The sequence below is a fragment of the Uloborus diversus genome, chromosome 8 (assembly GCF_026930045.1).
Source record: "Uloborus diversus isolate 005 chromosome 8, Udiv.v.3.1, whole genome shotgun sequence".
Taxonomy (NCBI): Eukaryota; Metazoa; Arthropoda; class Arachnida; order Araneae; family Uloboridae; genus Uloborus; species Uloborus diversus.
The window spans coordinates 100,296,711-100,311,380 of NC_072738.1; the positions used below are offsets into that span (position 1 = coordinate 100,296,711).

General features: G+C 36.3%; 1 protein-coding gene across 1 annotated transcript; it reads right to left on the reverse strand.

The window, feature by feature from the left end:
- Positions 1–1,702: 1,702 nt before the first annotated feature.
- On the reverse strand, positions 1,703–14,389 carry LOC129228065 (uncharacterized). The gene is made up of 3 exons (XM_054862699.1): positions 14,171–14,389; positions 6,930–7,061; positions 1,703–2,765 (listed from the first exon to the last, which is right to left on the reverse strand). The coding sequence occupies exons 1-3, from the start codon at positions 14,284–14,286 to the stop codon at positions 1,742–1,744; spliced, it is 1,272 nt and encodes a 423-aa protein (XP_054718674.1). The 5' UTR covers positions 14,287–14,389; the 3' UTR covers positions 1,703–1,741.
- Positions 14,390–14,670: the final 281 nt, after the last annotated feature.

Genomic DNA, 14,670 nt, shown 5'->3' on the forward strand with positions numbered 1-14,670 from the left:
AAAAACTGTCAAGTTATGTGGATGATTAAATACACTGTTGACACTAAAAGACAATCTTGGAAGCAAATTTATTGAAACTTATGACTCATTCTTTGCCCTATTCATTTTTATTCTGCCTGTTAATAAAAAAAGAAAAAAAATGAGACATTTAAGCATCATTATATTAAATTCACTGTATTTTTACTTTACTTAAATTTATATGATGAAGATGAATAAGAAGAGTTTAGTTTTTTAGGTGTACACTTATACTTTTTCCATCACAAGCTTCTAAGAGGTAGTGGCATTCACATAGCAGTTCTGCTAATGCTCATTTCCATTCTCTTCATGTAACAAGGTCATGAAATCTTTTTATGAAGTCATGAAAAAGTCTTGGAAAAGTCATGGAATTTTTTCATCCGAATAGAGTATGAACCCTGGATTTATATACACTACGGATTGCTTCAATGATAAGCTTTCATTTATCTATAAAGCTTTGCTGGTTACTTTGCATTAATTGGATTTTATATTCTCCAATAATATAAAATTTATGAAAATATTTAGTGGAAACGATTTAGTTTTCCAAAAGGAGCACATTGTTTTAAAAAAAACACTTGCTTTGAACCTAACAACCCCGTTTCAAAACATGCTGACATTGAACAAGGGTTTCAGGGGAAATTGTTGCTGGGTTCGTAATTTCAATCATTTTGCAGTATTTTCATACCCAAAAAATATTTTAACATATTGTAAGTTTAGAATGGCTTTTGAGTTAATTAAAAAGATACTGCAATAATTCTCGACATACTTAGGTATGACAAATCCGAATTAAGAGTACAATCATCATTGCAGTAGATATTTTGCTTTAAAAAAAAATTATGGGTATCTACTTGTTAAGAAGAACCTCTTCTATCCTAGACTAGAAAGTTATAAAATGTTTCAGAAACTATGGTTATCGTAGTGTTTAATTTCAGAGAAAAGAAAAAGTTATGGAAAAAAAAAAGTCAAAAGAAAAAATATTATTCCAACCTGCAGATAGAAAAATCAAACAAAGAAATGAATAAATATAAATTACTATTGCAATACATAATAATTTGTTGACTATTTGAGTATGATTATATTTTACTCTATGATGTAAGAAGGTTAAAGAAACAAAGCAGTTTGATAGTTTTATTTTTTCTCTGAGTTTTTTACTTATCAATATTTCATGTTATGCTACTTTTCAGTTTAAGTTGACTAATTGCAGAAGGAATCATTATCTCATTTTCCAACTTTCTAAAATTGTTTTGGGAATCAAAATTAGAAAAAAAAATTAAAACCCTGGTTGAAATATTTTTCAAATTTCCTCGTTTTTTTTTTTTCTTTTTTTTTCTTTTTCTTCCAACAGAACTATTGCTTAGTTATGTAAAGAATTTTTTTGAAAAGATTTAACACTGCAAAATATAGAAAATCAGATCTTTTATCAAGAAAAAAAAAATCTGTAGCATAACTTTTTTTTTTTGATAGCTGCAAAATTTAATTTTTCCTGTCACAAAAGAGGTATTTCTACTAAAATTTTACTTTCCCTGCCATGAATATTTTTCCTGCTTCAAGTGTGTCTCATGTATATTGTTTGGTCCTGTCCCCAAAAAGTTCAGTATTGCTCTGGTATAATTTAAAGTATAATAAAGATGTTTGATAGATAAACAAGAAAGAAAGATAACTTTTTATTCATGGTATTAGTCTGTATTTAAAAATAATTACATAATTAACAATGAAATGAACTTAATCATGACAATTCATCACTAAATTTAATGAAGGGCGATTGAAAATTCACTAAAGCTGAGCAAACTTGAAAAATTATAGATGATAAAGGACCAAGTTCATTCGGAATTCGATGTAAAATTGAAAAACATTTAATTCTTTCAACAGATCTTTGAACATGAACAGAAGCTCTTTCAATTGTTCTTGTGTATTTTATCTCACCAACGGAGTGTACTACATTTAAAAGGAAAGGTGGAATATTTACAGAAACTCCTTTTGGTAACAAATTGTGAATTGAATGTGCTCTGTGTGCAATTATGAGATCTTTTTGTTGCAGAAGTTCTAAAAGTCCACTGCATTTTATAACTTCTTTATCATGCATCTCTTTGGGATACAAATTACTTGCAAAACATAAAGCACCATTTGGAGCCACCGCTATTAAACCCTTAAAAGGTTGCTCCTGTATATAGAATATGGGCGTTTTTCTCTTTATTTTCATGTGTTCTGGATTTTCAATGTTTACTTCAATACAATCCACCAAAAATCTGCAGTCTGAAAACACATCGGATGGGCACATTTTTTGAATTTTGTCCAAATCTGGTATATTTTTCAATATGATAAATTTATACAAAGCTTCATGAAATATGTGCAAAAACGTATAGAAAATATTTTTAATAACATCTTGATGTACTGAGTAACGTATTGAAAAATCACGAAATGAGTAGTTCTTTCTTAAAATTTGTAGTGTTATGAAAATTTGATCTTGAAATGCTATGCTTGTCACAGGATGACTATCAAAAAAGTACTCTATGTCAAAACGCTTACAATAGTTGACTAAAGAGTAGAACATTTTTGCATTTGGTAATCCAGTATATGAGAAAACTAGATTTTCATCACTTTCAATTATAGAGAAAGAGACATAAATCTTTTTATTATTTAACTCTGTTTGGAAGTCAATTCCTTTTTCTAAAAGTGCAGCCTCTGAGATGCTCATCTTCTTCACTTTAGGTGTAGTTTGACGGCGTTTTTTAGAACTGGTACGTTGTTTTCTATACAAAGAAAAAAAATTAGTAACACATTAAAATATGATAGTGTTATGCATACACAGTGAAAGGGTCAGATCAAAGTTTTTCTCAAACCATAAACAGAGATACATGAAATACACCGCCAGCTCAGTCATTTCCAGCCGAGGACTGCAGTTTCGTGCTTATTAGCACTCATCAGCCCGACATAGGAAAGTGACTGAGCTGGAGATGGAAAACCGCTTAAGGAAACCAAGAGTGCCAAACAAACTGGTAGCTAATATAGAATTAGCGCAGACCAGACGAGTGACCGAAGCAATGGTTCGGTAAATCTTTTCTTTTCACCAGGCTATTGGGCGGTAATTTACTGAACATAAACAGAGACTCTTCATAAAAATGGACAATTGCACAACAATTGCTATAGGGTCAATCCATACAGATTCATCGGATAGCTGTGCTTGACCTTATTTCTTTGAAACTCATTTCTCTAAAAGCTACACATGAAAGATAATTACAATCACTTTTATTTTTTCTCTAATCTTGACTTTTGATGTTTTAAAAGTCATCAAAAGTTGTCTTTGTATTCAAAAATGGAACTTTTACACCTTCACATTTTGATGTTGAAGTACATAAGATAATAATTTCACATGAAAAGATATGTAGCTGTAACTTCATACATAGTTAAAATAGTAGCAACAGGACAAAATTCAAGGTCAAATGAGACGGTGAGAAGCAAAAGGGATGTAAGTGGACTTTTTCAAGTTTCAAGTAAAACTAGTTTCAAATTCAGATCCTAGGTAGGCTTTCATTGATCTATTTTTCTAAATTATGCCGTATAGCAGCATCCACCAGAGATACTAGTATCATCTCTTGCCCTAAAAAAGAGGAGAAGTTCTGCTACCATTTGTACTGGTTATCTCCAAATTTTGAATTTCATTACTTACATCTCTTTGCTTCTCAATGCCTCAAATATAAAATTTTTATTGTTTTCAAAGAATGATAACTTGCTTAGGGGACAAAAACACGATGAAATATGGCAAAAACTAATCACTAGAATTACACTAATAAGAAAATCAAATTGTAATTATATGCCATGTTATATTGCATGTTTATTGTAGTTTTTTCATATTAGAAAGTCCCCTGTCATGGTATTACGGGTGAAAATTGTTTCTACATTTGAATGAAGCAATATCCTGTTTGGTGATATTTTGATAGTTGAAATTTTAATCCTAAAACCAGTGGATTAACCTTAAACTTTAGTAGATAGCGTCAATTCGCTACCTTGCAGTGATTAACAATGCTACCGAAAAAAGTAACAGTCCATTACACGTGTTTTCTTTCCGGTAAATTACAGGCTTCAGATAGTTTATGGTGTTATGTAATTTCAGAAGAATAGAAAAGAAAGCTTCCCACAAACACGATAAAAAATTACTGTCATTCACAAAGGTTCAAAGCAAGTTATAAGTTTCGGCATTTCTTTGTTTTACCTTTTTCATCTGCCATTAGACAGGGACTGCAGCGCCCCCTACAGTTTATTGGAGTTGTGAATTGTTTTGGTTTTTTCGTTTTCCTAAAATGTGTCTTACCAGTAAAACTGCTTGTTGGATTGAGTTCAGCCTTGTCACAATAAATCTTTTTCATGCATGTTAAACATTACCAAAACATATCAAATTATCATCCAGTGGCGCGAGTTTCATTGTTGAAACACGCGGGTTACTTTATCATCAGCTATTATTTATATGAGGATGGGTATAATAATAAACATGAAGTGAAACATGTTTGGGTTAATTTATTTATGATGTGGAGGGAGAGAGGAGTGGTGGTGCTCCTAAGGAATTTTTTGGAAATTTAAGTCCCAAAAACAGAATAGAAGATTATCTTTGATGACAAGGAGAAATGTTTGGAGAACCTTCACCTGGAATTTGAAGTCACCCAACTGTGTTCCGTGCCCGGGTAAAAGGAGGAACATGGGCGCTGTTTGTCATGGTGGTCCTGCTACTTGTCATTTTCCTTCCCAACAGAAACGCCTCTGCAAGATAGCCCCCGAAAGAACTGGTCCACAAGCACTTGATGCTGTGAACATGCAGATGTTGAATAATGGGCTAAAATGTTGAATGAAAGATGTTCTTGCTTTTCGGTAAGCCAAACTTCGATGAGCTGAAAACCTCGATAAGCCAAAGTGAATCTTTTTTTCTGTCTAACTGAATGGGGAATTAATGCTATTTATTTCCAATAAGTCGAATTTTGATGAGTCGAAATACTCGATAAGCAGAATTTGATTTCATGATTGTCGTCAAAGTTTCCAGCTAACGGAACTCTAAAAGTCAAAATCATGTTTTTCTTTTTGATACCATTACATTGCATCAAAAGGCGTCTAGACAAAGTGGAGTAAATAAATCTCAGAAACAAGAACAATAAATCAAGTTTTTTTTTTCTTTTTTGCTTTTAATCATTGTTTACTTCATTTTCTTTCGGTAGAAAAGAAAAACCTGCTCATGGGGGAACCAAAGCTCTGACTTAGTGTAGCCTGAAAATAAGATGGAAAAAATTACAGGAGGGGTTTGTATGTTTGGGGTTTTTGAATACCTCCACTTTTGGCAAAAAAAAAAGAGTGGAGGACCGCTACTGGGCGGAAGAGCTATTTTTTGGATTTTTCGGTATTCTACGTATTTGCTGGTCTTTCCAAGACTGTCTTTCTTCTTTTGTGTTTGTAGAAAGTCAATGTTTGTGGTGCTGCTTTATTGATTACTGAATGTTTGGGATATAAATTTAAAATAGATTAAGAGGATATTTAAAATTTTATGCTACCAAGAACAGGGTTCATACACTTTTGGTTAAAAAAAAATCCCTGACTTTTCCAGGTTTTCCCTGTTTTTAAAAAAATTCAAGGTTACTCATTTCATTCAAAATTAGGTTCAAATTACAATATTTTTGAAATAATTAAAATTGTTTAAAGTAACCCAATGCAAAAGAACAGAAACTTTTCCTCTTAGATTTAAAAAAATACATTGGAATTTTTTTTCTTTTTTCTCTGAAAATTTAAGTGTCACAAAAAAAAAAAAAAACATTGTACTAAAGTATGCCCAAGTTACAAACAATTTATGACATAGTTAATTTAGCTCACTAGTCACTACACTTCTAGTACACCAACTTCCTAATAATGCATTGCATATTTAAAACATTTCAAGTAATTTTTAACTCAAAGGACCTTTATTAAAAAAAAGGAAATTACTCTTAAAAATGATCGAAAATTCCTTCAAAACACCTTTTTACTAATATGCGGTCTAATAATTAAAAAAATATTTTACTAAGGTAAAATTAAACATTTTTGCATGTATATTGTTAGTTACATAAGTTGCGATTAAAAATCTGTAAACATTCGTTGATTAAAATATAGTTTTCAATGAGCGAAACTCTATTTTTCTACTGTGGAGAAAAGAAGAAAGTTGCGGAACAACACAAAATGGTGGACAGTTGAGTATGTCACTACTTAAGAGACGGATTGAGGGCTTTAGTTTAACGTGCATTCAAGTTTTCTACAATTTAAAAAAATCTAAAAAACATTTCAATTGGCGGTGCAAAAAAAAAAAAGAAAAGACTGAAAGAACAGCAGCAAATATATGCGCGTTTTTATATAATCCCCTCCAAATGTTCCTGACTACCTCTTTGAGGCTTTAAAAGTATCCGAGAACAAATTTCTGCTCAAAACAATGTTTGATAGCAGATAAAAAAATGTAGATACCTTTTTTTTTCCTGGCAAGTAAAAAATGTTATATCCTGCATAACATTATAAGTTTTTTGTTACCTCAAACAAACTTTTGAATTTATAGAAGTACTGTAATATATAAGTTTATAGATTATCTTTGATACATTATTCTGTCAATTCTTTGCTCATATTATTAATTTAATGAGTTGGTGGTGGTTTATTTTTTCTATAGTTTTGTTTTCGTATTCCATAAGCCAAATTTTCGATAACTTGAATTTTTTTTTTTGCAGTCCTTGCAATTTCGACTCATTGAAGTTTCATTGTACTCGGAAAAAATACTCTATGAGGAAGCCTTGGGAATTTTGCCCCTGTTGCCCCCCTTCCTCTCGGCGGGCCCTGGCTCTATGAATAACATAAGATTAACATGAACGTAATATAATAATCAGATTCTCATAAAAAGGAGATGAAATTTTTTTAGCTCATACTTGTTTTGAGGTCCAGCTTCAGTCAGTTCATCTCTATTTGTATTAAAGATTGTAGGTCCATTTTCTTTTTTACCATCTTTAAAGTGACAACTGCAAAGTCGGTCATTTGAACTTGGGTCACGATCACCTCGTCTGTACAGAAAAAAATATTTAGCTTAAGTATTAAAATTGGGGTTGGTCATTTTGCTAGTAAAACCTGGTAAAAAATGGCAAAAACTATCAAATTTGTTGGATTTTTAAAATGTACAAAAGAACAACTTGATTTTGTACATAATATTGAGATTTGAATCAAAAGACAATTAAGACTTAATAAGGCCTTTTCATGGACCACCCCAAAAAAAACCTGCTTGGTTTTTTTCTGGTGGACCCACTTAAAAAAACCTATTTTCCTGGCAAAGTGGGGGGGGGGTTAGAATTTCTACAGCAGATTGAAAATTTTCTTTTCAAAAACAGACTTATCATTTTCAAAGATGTTTTATTCATTTTCCGGAAAAGCGCTTTTTCAATAAACCAGTGGCGCAGCCAAAACAATTTTCTAAGGAGGGGTTTTCAAAATCGAAAATTGTTGCTTTCTTTCCCATTCATTTATAATGCGAAAATATTCAAATACTTAATCAAAGAGTTGCTATCGATTAGTAATTAATTATTTACAATACTCGCTTAAAAATAATTAATAATTCGTATTGATATCACTATGAATTTAAAACGAAGAAAGCAGGAAAAAACACAGTATATTTATTATTAGATTTCTTTCTTACTTTTACTAAACTATCTTACATTCCTTTTTTGTTCGTTTTTTTTTGCGAGATCATACAAAACCTCCTCTTCAAAGCATCAATGTCTTTGTGAATGTCATGCCACATGCTAGCTAATAACGGCTTCAATCTTTCGATGAGAATTGGAAAAGAGCCTCAGAAAATCCAGTGTGGTAGAGCTTCTCTCTCTAAGTTTCCCTAAAAAGGATTTGTGTAGTTCTGAGTGACCATGATACCTTGTTGCTCTTGATTGAAACCATGTTAGCTCTCTTATACCCGTAGGGGATGCACATCATGAAATACTACCTGTATGTGAAATACACCGCCAGCTCAGTCATTTCCAGCCGAGGACTGCAGTTTCGTGCTTATTAGCACTCATCAGCCCGGCATAAGAAAGTGACAGAGCTGGAGATGGAAAACCTCTTAAGGAAGCCAAGAGTGCGAAACAAACTGGTAGCTAATATAGAATTAGCAGACCAGACGAGTGACCGAAGCAATGGTTCGGTTCAACTCGAAGATTGAACGCGAGGCAAGGTATATTCAGTAAATTACCGCCCATTAGCCAGGGCTAAAGCAGAAATACGTGAAATACACCGCCAGCTCAGTCATTTCCAGCCGAGGACTGCAGTTTCGTGCTTATTAGCACTCATCAGCCCGGCATAAGAAAGTGACAGAGCTGGAGATGGAAAACCTCTTAAGGAAGCCAAGAGTGCGAAACAAACTGGTAGCTAATATAGAATTAGCAGACCAGACGAGTGACCGAAGCAATGGTTCGGTTCAACTCGAAGATTGAACGCGAGGCAAGGTATATTCAGTAAATTACCGCCCATTAGCCAGGGCTAAAGCAGAAATACGTGAAATACACCGCCAGCTCAGTCATTTCCAGCCGAGGACTGCAGTTTCGTGCTTATTAGCACTCATCAGCCCGGCATAAGAAAGTGACAGAGCTGGAGATGGAAAACCTCTTAAGGAAGCCAAGAGTGCGAAACAAACTGGTAGCTAATATAGAATTAGCAGACCAGACGAGTGACCGAAGCAATGGTTCGGTTCAACTCGAAGATTGAACGCGAGGCAAGGTATATTCAGTAAATTACCGCCCATTAGCCAGGGCTAAAGCAGAAATACGTGAAATACACCGCCAGCTCAGTCATTTCCAGCCGAGGACTGCAGTTTCGTGCTTATTAGCACTCATCAGCCCGGCATAAGAAAGTGACAGAGCTGGAGATGGAAAACCTCTTAAGGAAGCCAAGAGTGCGAAACAAACTGGTAGCTAATATAGAATTAGCAGACCAGACGAGTGACCGAAGCAATGGTTCGGTTCAACTCGAAGATTGAACGCGAGGCAAGGTATATTCAGTAAATTACCGCCCAAGCCCTGGCTAATGGGCAGCTCTGTCACTTTCTTATGCCGGGCTGATGAGTGCTAATAAGCACGAAACTGCAGTCCTCGGCTGGAAATGACTGAGCTGGCGGTGTATTTCACGTATTTCTGCTTTAGCCCTGGCTAATGGGCGGTAATTTACTGAATATACCTTGCCTCGCGTTCAATCTTCGAGTTGAACCGAACCATTGCTTCGGTCACTCGTCTGGTCTGCTAATTCTATATTAGCTACCAGTTTGTTTCGCACTCTTGGCTTCCTTAAGAGGTTTTCCATCTCCAGCTCTGTCACTTTCTTATGCCGGGCTGATGAGTGCTAATAAGCACGAAACTGCAGTCCTCGGCTGGAAATGACTGAGCTGGCGGTGTATTTCACGTATTTCTGCTTTAGCCCTGGCTAATGGGCGGTAATTTACTGAATATACCTTGCCTCGCGTTCAATCTTCGAGTTGAACCGAACCATTGCTTCGGTCACTCGTCTGGTCTGCTAATTCTATATTAGCTACCAGTTTGTTTCGCACTCTTGGCTTCCTTAAGAGGTTTTCCATCTCCAGCTCTGTCACTTTCTTATGCCGGGCTGATGAGTGCTAATAAGCACGAAACTGCAGTCCTCGGCTGGAAATGACTGAGCTGGCGGTGTATTTCACGTATTTCTGCTTTAGCCCTGGCTAATGGGCGGTAATTTACTGAATACTACCTGTATATTTAAAAATTGGAAAGAAATTTTTGACTGTTGCCCGATCATTAAAAACAGTAAGATATTTTCTTGAAAACTATCCCGCTTGGAAAAGTTTTAATACTGTTGTCCCTTGATTTGTACAAGGAAAATTAATGTGTTTGAGTTCTGGGAGGGGTTTTAACCCCAAAACCCCTCCCATGGCTGTGCCACTGTAATAAACTATAACAGGGACTATCTTTTAACAGCTGCTTAACGTAAGAGTACCAAGTGAAAATGTTCGATTACAAATACAAATGTGACAACCAGCAACAGGCTCTGGGTCCAGCTAGTAGGCCCAGATGGGCGGATGCAGGGGCAGACTGGCCCGGTCAGCTAGTCAGGGATCCCCAACTGGGCCAACTTGAATAATTGTCACTATTTTGCCGAATTTTCCAAAAAAAAAAATTGTATTTAAGTTTTTGCCTTTTAAATTCAAGTTGAAATTCTAGATGAAGTGAAAAATGCAAAGTTCTGCCGTACTGAGGTTGATTATGATGAATATTTCAGTGATAGATCTGCTATCATTCTGTCATAATTATATATCATACTCAATCACTTCCGGATATAGGTAGAAAGGATCGGCGGCCCGTGACAAAAGGCCTCAAATTCAAGTGTGACACCCAAGCACGGTTCAAAAAAGGGGCATGATTCCCCTTGACGAAAGACTAAAATTGCGTTCTTAAGTTTTCATTTTCGAGAACTTTCTGGAAAAGAGCAGCTATCCACCTCTTTTTTAGCTTAGCCATACATAGACTGAAATGACAATTTTGGGCTTCAATTTAAAACAACTTTCCTGTAGTGTATCTCCTTTTCTCTATCTTGTCTGATGCTGTCCACGATAGCTATGAAATATGTTTCTAGGAAGGAGAGCTCTCGAATCTCTTATCATCTTTCCCCCCATTGCGTTTTTAGAACCTCAAAGTCAAAACATATCTGGGGTGTTAAAAAATGCCTAAAATACCAGCGAAAACATAACTAAAAGTAGGGTTTCAATTTTAAAACATTTCCGAGGTAGCGTGTGTGTATGTGTGTACTTAACATACACACACCAAGGGTGCCCATATGCAAAATTTTAAGGGGGGAGGGCTCAGTTATTTTCCCCAAGGTTTAGCAGGATATTTTCCCCATAGAAACTGATTTCAGTACAGATTAGTTATTAAAATGTGATATTTTTAATAATTGTTTGCATCAAAAGACGCATAGTTTTTTGAGTAGGCATTTGAAAATTGCCAGAAAGATGGGAAAATGTATATAGTGGCTAATGATGGACAATACTTAAAAAACTGAACATGAAACCATTTTTTCACAATAAAGCATCAAACATGAAAAAAATCCTTTAAAACTTATTTGTACACCAGATAATATTGCCTATATCTGCTTTTTCAAAACTGCAATATCAAAAAATTTCTAGGAACAGTCTCTGAATGCTGATATTTCTTCTAACATCAAGGATAGCCGGTGATGCGTTTTTTGCCTTTCAATTACGAATATTTTAAGGAACGTGTCCGTATACCCAAAACCCATCCCCTCTACTTTACTACCCAAGATGACCTGAAATTGCATCTTAAAAATTCTAGTTTAAAAAAAAATTAGAGGGATATCCTTAAATCTTCCCTTTTACTTTCAGTGAGCGTCTCTAAGATAGCAGAAAAGTTACATTTTTAAAACTCCAATTATGAAAAATTCATTGGAGAGAGCCCTGAGAGATCCATTCTCAAAAACTATACCCCAAATTTGAAACATTTTCTAAAGGAAGCCTCCTGAGGCTCTGAGGCTGGTGTTTACTTTTGGTGGCGCCTATGGGAACAGACTTCCCTAAGATTGCAATTGTGTTCAAGTTTTAATGTCGAAAAATTAAAAGAGAGAGCCACTGAATTCTTCCTACTTCATTAATGTCATCAACAGTCGACTGAAATTGTGCTTCGTAAGAATTTAAGGATGACAATTTTTCAGAGAGAGTTCTCGAACCCAGGGGTGCCCGCCTTGGGGCACTTTATGAAAATCTCAGCATTTTTACTATCTTACTTTTCATAAATTCATCCTTATATACTATTTTTTTTTTCTTTTTAAAATTGAAACTTGATATAGAAACTTGAAAAAACAAGCAAGGGTGGCAGCTCCACGCCTTTAATCTGCATAGGAAAAATCGAGAATCCAGAACAATTTTAATTTCTTAGTTTAAAATGTTGGGCCAGGACATGCTTTTGCCGACTAGGCCAAAGTTAGTCAGTCCGCCCCTGGGTATATGCAATTGGATATTGAAATGCATAAAAAAATAGGGACTAACTCAAAAAATCATAAAAACTAGCCCCAAATGCAAACTTTATGCTAATCTGCAAAAGCTGCCAAATATGCTGAAGGAACTGCAATATTAAATTCAAAATTGCACTTTTCGCACAAGTTTGTTTGATTTTGGCCTCAGGAAAGTACATTTAGTGGTCTTTTAGCAGTGTGGCGCAGGATCGGCGATTGGTGCAGTTGGCACATCCCTTATAATATCATTACGATTATACATATATGTATAGGCCCACTGTCAAGAGTCGACTCTGATTTTTGAGGTGCTCCCTTTCCCTTCGCTTATAATATATAGTAAAGTATTGAAATACTACAATTTTAAGGAGAATATTTGTTGAGCAGCTTTTTTTTAGGTCTTGCTTTAGTGCAATACAAAACTACTTCAACTTTAGCAACAGATTTGGTGCTCCCATTTGCCATACCCCTGGACATTGTACCCCCCCCCCCCCCCCCCCCCCGAGTACGGGCCACGTTTGAAAATTCACTGGCGTGCAAAAATTAAGGACCAAGTCGAAAAATTTAAGGTGATGTACGGTAGCACATGCGCAGATATGCAGGCAGACGTAATGGGGGAGTGTCTGAGTAGTATAAAGCATGTTGTCGGTGTAAGATCAGTATTTCTGGCAAAGAGATTGCATGCCATATAGGAGTTAAAATCACACCGAGTTGCTGCCTCAGCGAGAAATGGCGAATAATCAATCTGTTAGATGACATCTGGATGCTTTTACCCGAGGTGGAATCATTGGAAAGTTGGAGGAAGGCCGCAGTGTGACAAGTGTGGCTGCAGAGTTTGGAATTGCTCACATCATGGTTTCACGACTTTGGAGACAATTTCAAACTACAGGAACAGCTATCCGGGGTTCAGTAGTGGTCGTCCACGAGGAACCACACCCGCAGATGACCGGTACATTGTCTTACAGGCCAGAAAAAACAGGCGGATGACAGCGGGAGAAATCGCTAGACACACGACACAGGCGACTGGACGACCGATATTGCGTTTTACCGTGGCCAGAAGACTGCACGGTGGTGGTCTGTTTGCACGATGCCCTATATGGTGTGTACCTCTAACGCTTGCCCATCGGAGAAGGCGTTCTCTGTGGTGCCGGGAACACCGGAATTGGAGAGACAATGAATGGGGACGAGTACTCTTTACAGATGAGAGCAGATTCAGTTTGAGTAGCGATTCTCATCGCATACTCATCTGGAGAGAGCAGGGAAGCCGCAATCATCCCTGGAACATCATTGAAAGGGACAGGTATGGAGGTCGCGGTGTTCTCGCTTGGGGAGGCATCTTGCTTGGTAGTCGTACAGACCTTCACATCTTCGACGCAGGTTCAGTCAACGGGACCCGTTATTGTAACAAGATTCTTCTTCCATATGTGCATCTTTTTAGAGGCGCTATGGGTCCGCAGTTCCTTTTCATGGGCGACAATGCACCATGTCATTGCACAGTAGCTGCCGAACAGCTCTTAAAGAGTGAGGATATTGAACGTATGGATTGGCCGGCACGATCTCCGGACCTCAATGCCATCGAGCATGTATGGGATTTTCTAGGCAGAAGCTTGGCAGCTCGTACCTTACCACCAGTAACGATTCGGGAGCTTCGATTGGCGCTGCAAGACGAATGGGCAGCAATGCTTCAACAACTCATTGACAACCTCATTCTCAGCATGGGCAGATGCTGTGAAACCTGCCTAGCAGTTGGGGGAGATCATATCCCCTACTAAAGATCAGATGTTTCTTGCTGGACACCCATCACAGGGATGTTTCGGCCTTCAGTCGCACTGCGCTCCATTCTACTTTTTCAATAAAGCTTCTTTTTATCCCTCTGATTTCTCTTTTAGTAAGTGTTGCTTACATTACACATGTCCTTACGTATTGGGGATCTTACGGTATTAAATGTGTTGATTTGGAAAGCTTTTGTACAAAGTTATATATTGAAAAAACCGTCTCGTCCTTAATTTTTTCACACCAGTGTATATACAAGTGCCACGAATCGCCAAAGACATGCAATTCCAACAGTTGCTACAATAGTTTTCTTTTTCTAACACTCAAATCATATTAAAGAAAAAATAATAGCTTTTGTTTTACTTACCGCGCCTGAACTGTCCAAATAGTGTATTCTAATTTTGTAGTTGGAAAGCGAAAGAAACTGCAAGAACTTTGTCTGGCCTTATGATCGCAGTCTACAGCGAAACACACCGCCACCATTTTAATGCTTTAGCAAACAAAGAATCAATAAAATATTGTTAAATAAACAAAAAGTAATGTCACTGAACGAAAGTAAACATCATGATGATCGTCTCGTCCTCTATCCTCCACGCCATTTTGATGAAGTCACTGTTTCCTTGCGTTTGACGAACCTCACCGGTCTATCGATAAATAACCGGTTACTAACCGCAGACCGGTCGCTCCAACGTAAGCTTTAAATTTGTTGGCAGCGAAATTAAAATTGGACTTGGTCTACAATAAGTTCGAAGAAATGCAATTTCATAACATTCTATTTTGAATTAGCTTAATTTTTCTAGCGTTTTGATTTCTTTTTTTCGTTATTTATCAAGTCTTGTATGTGACGTAACTGTAACTGAAAAGCGG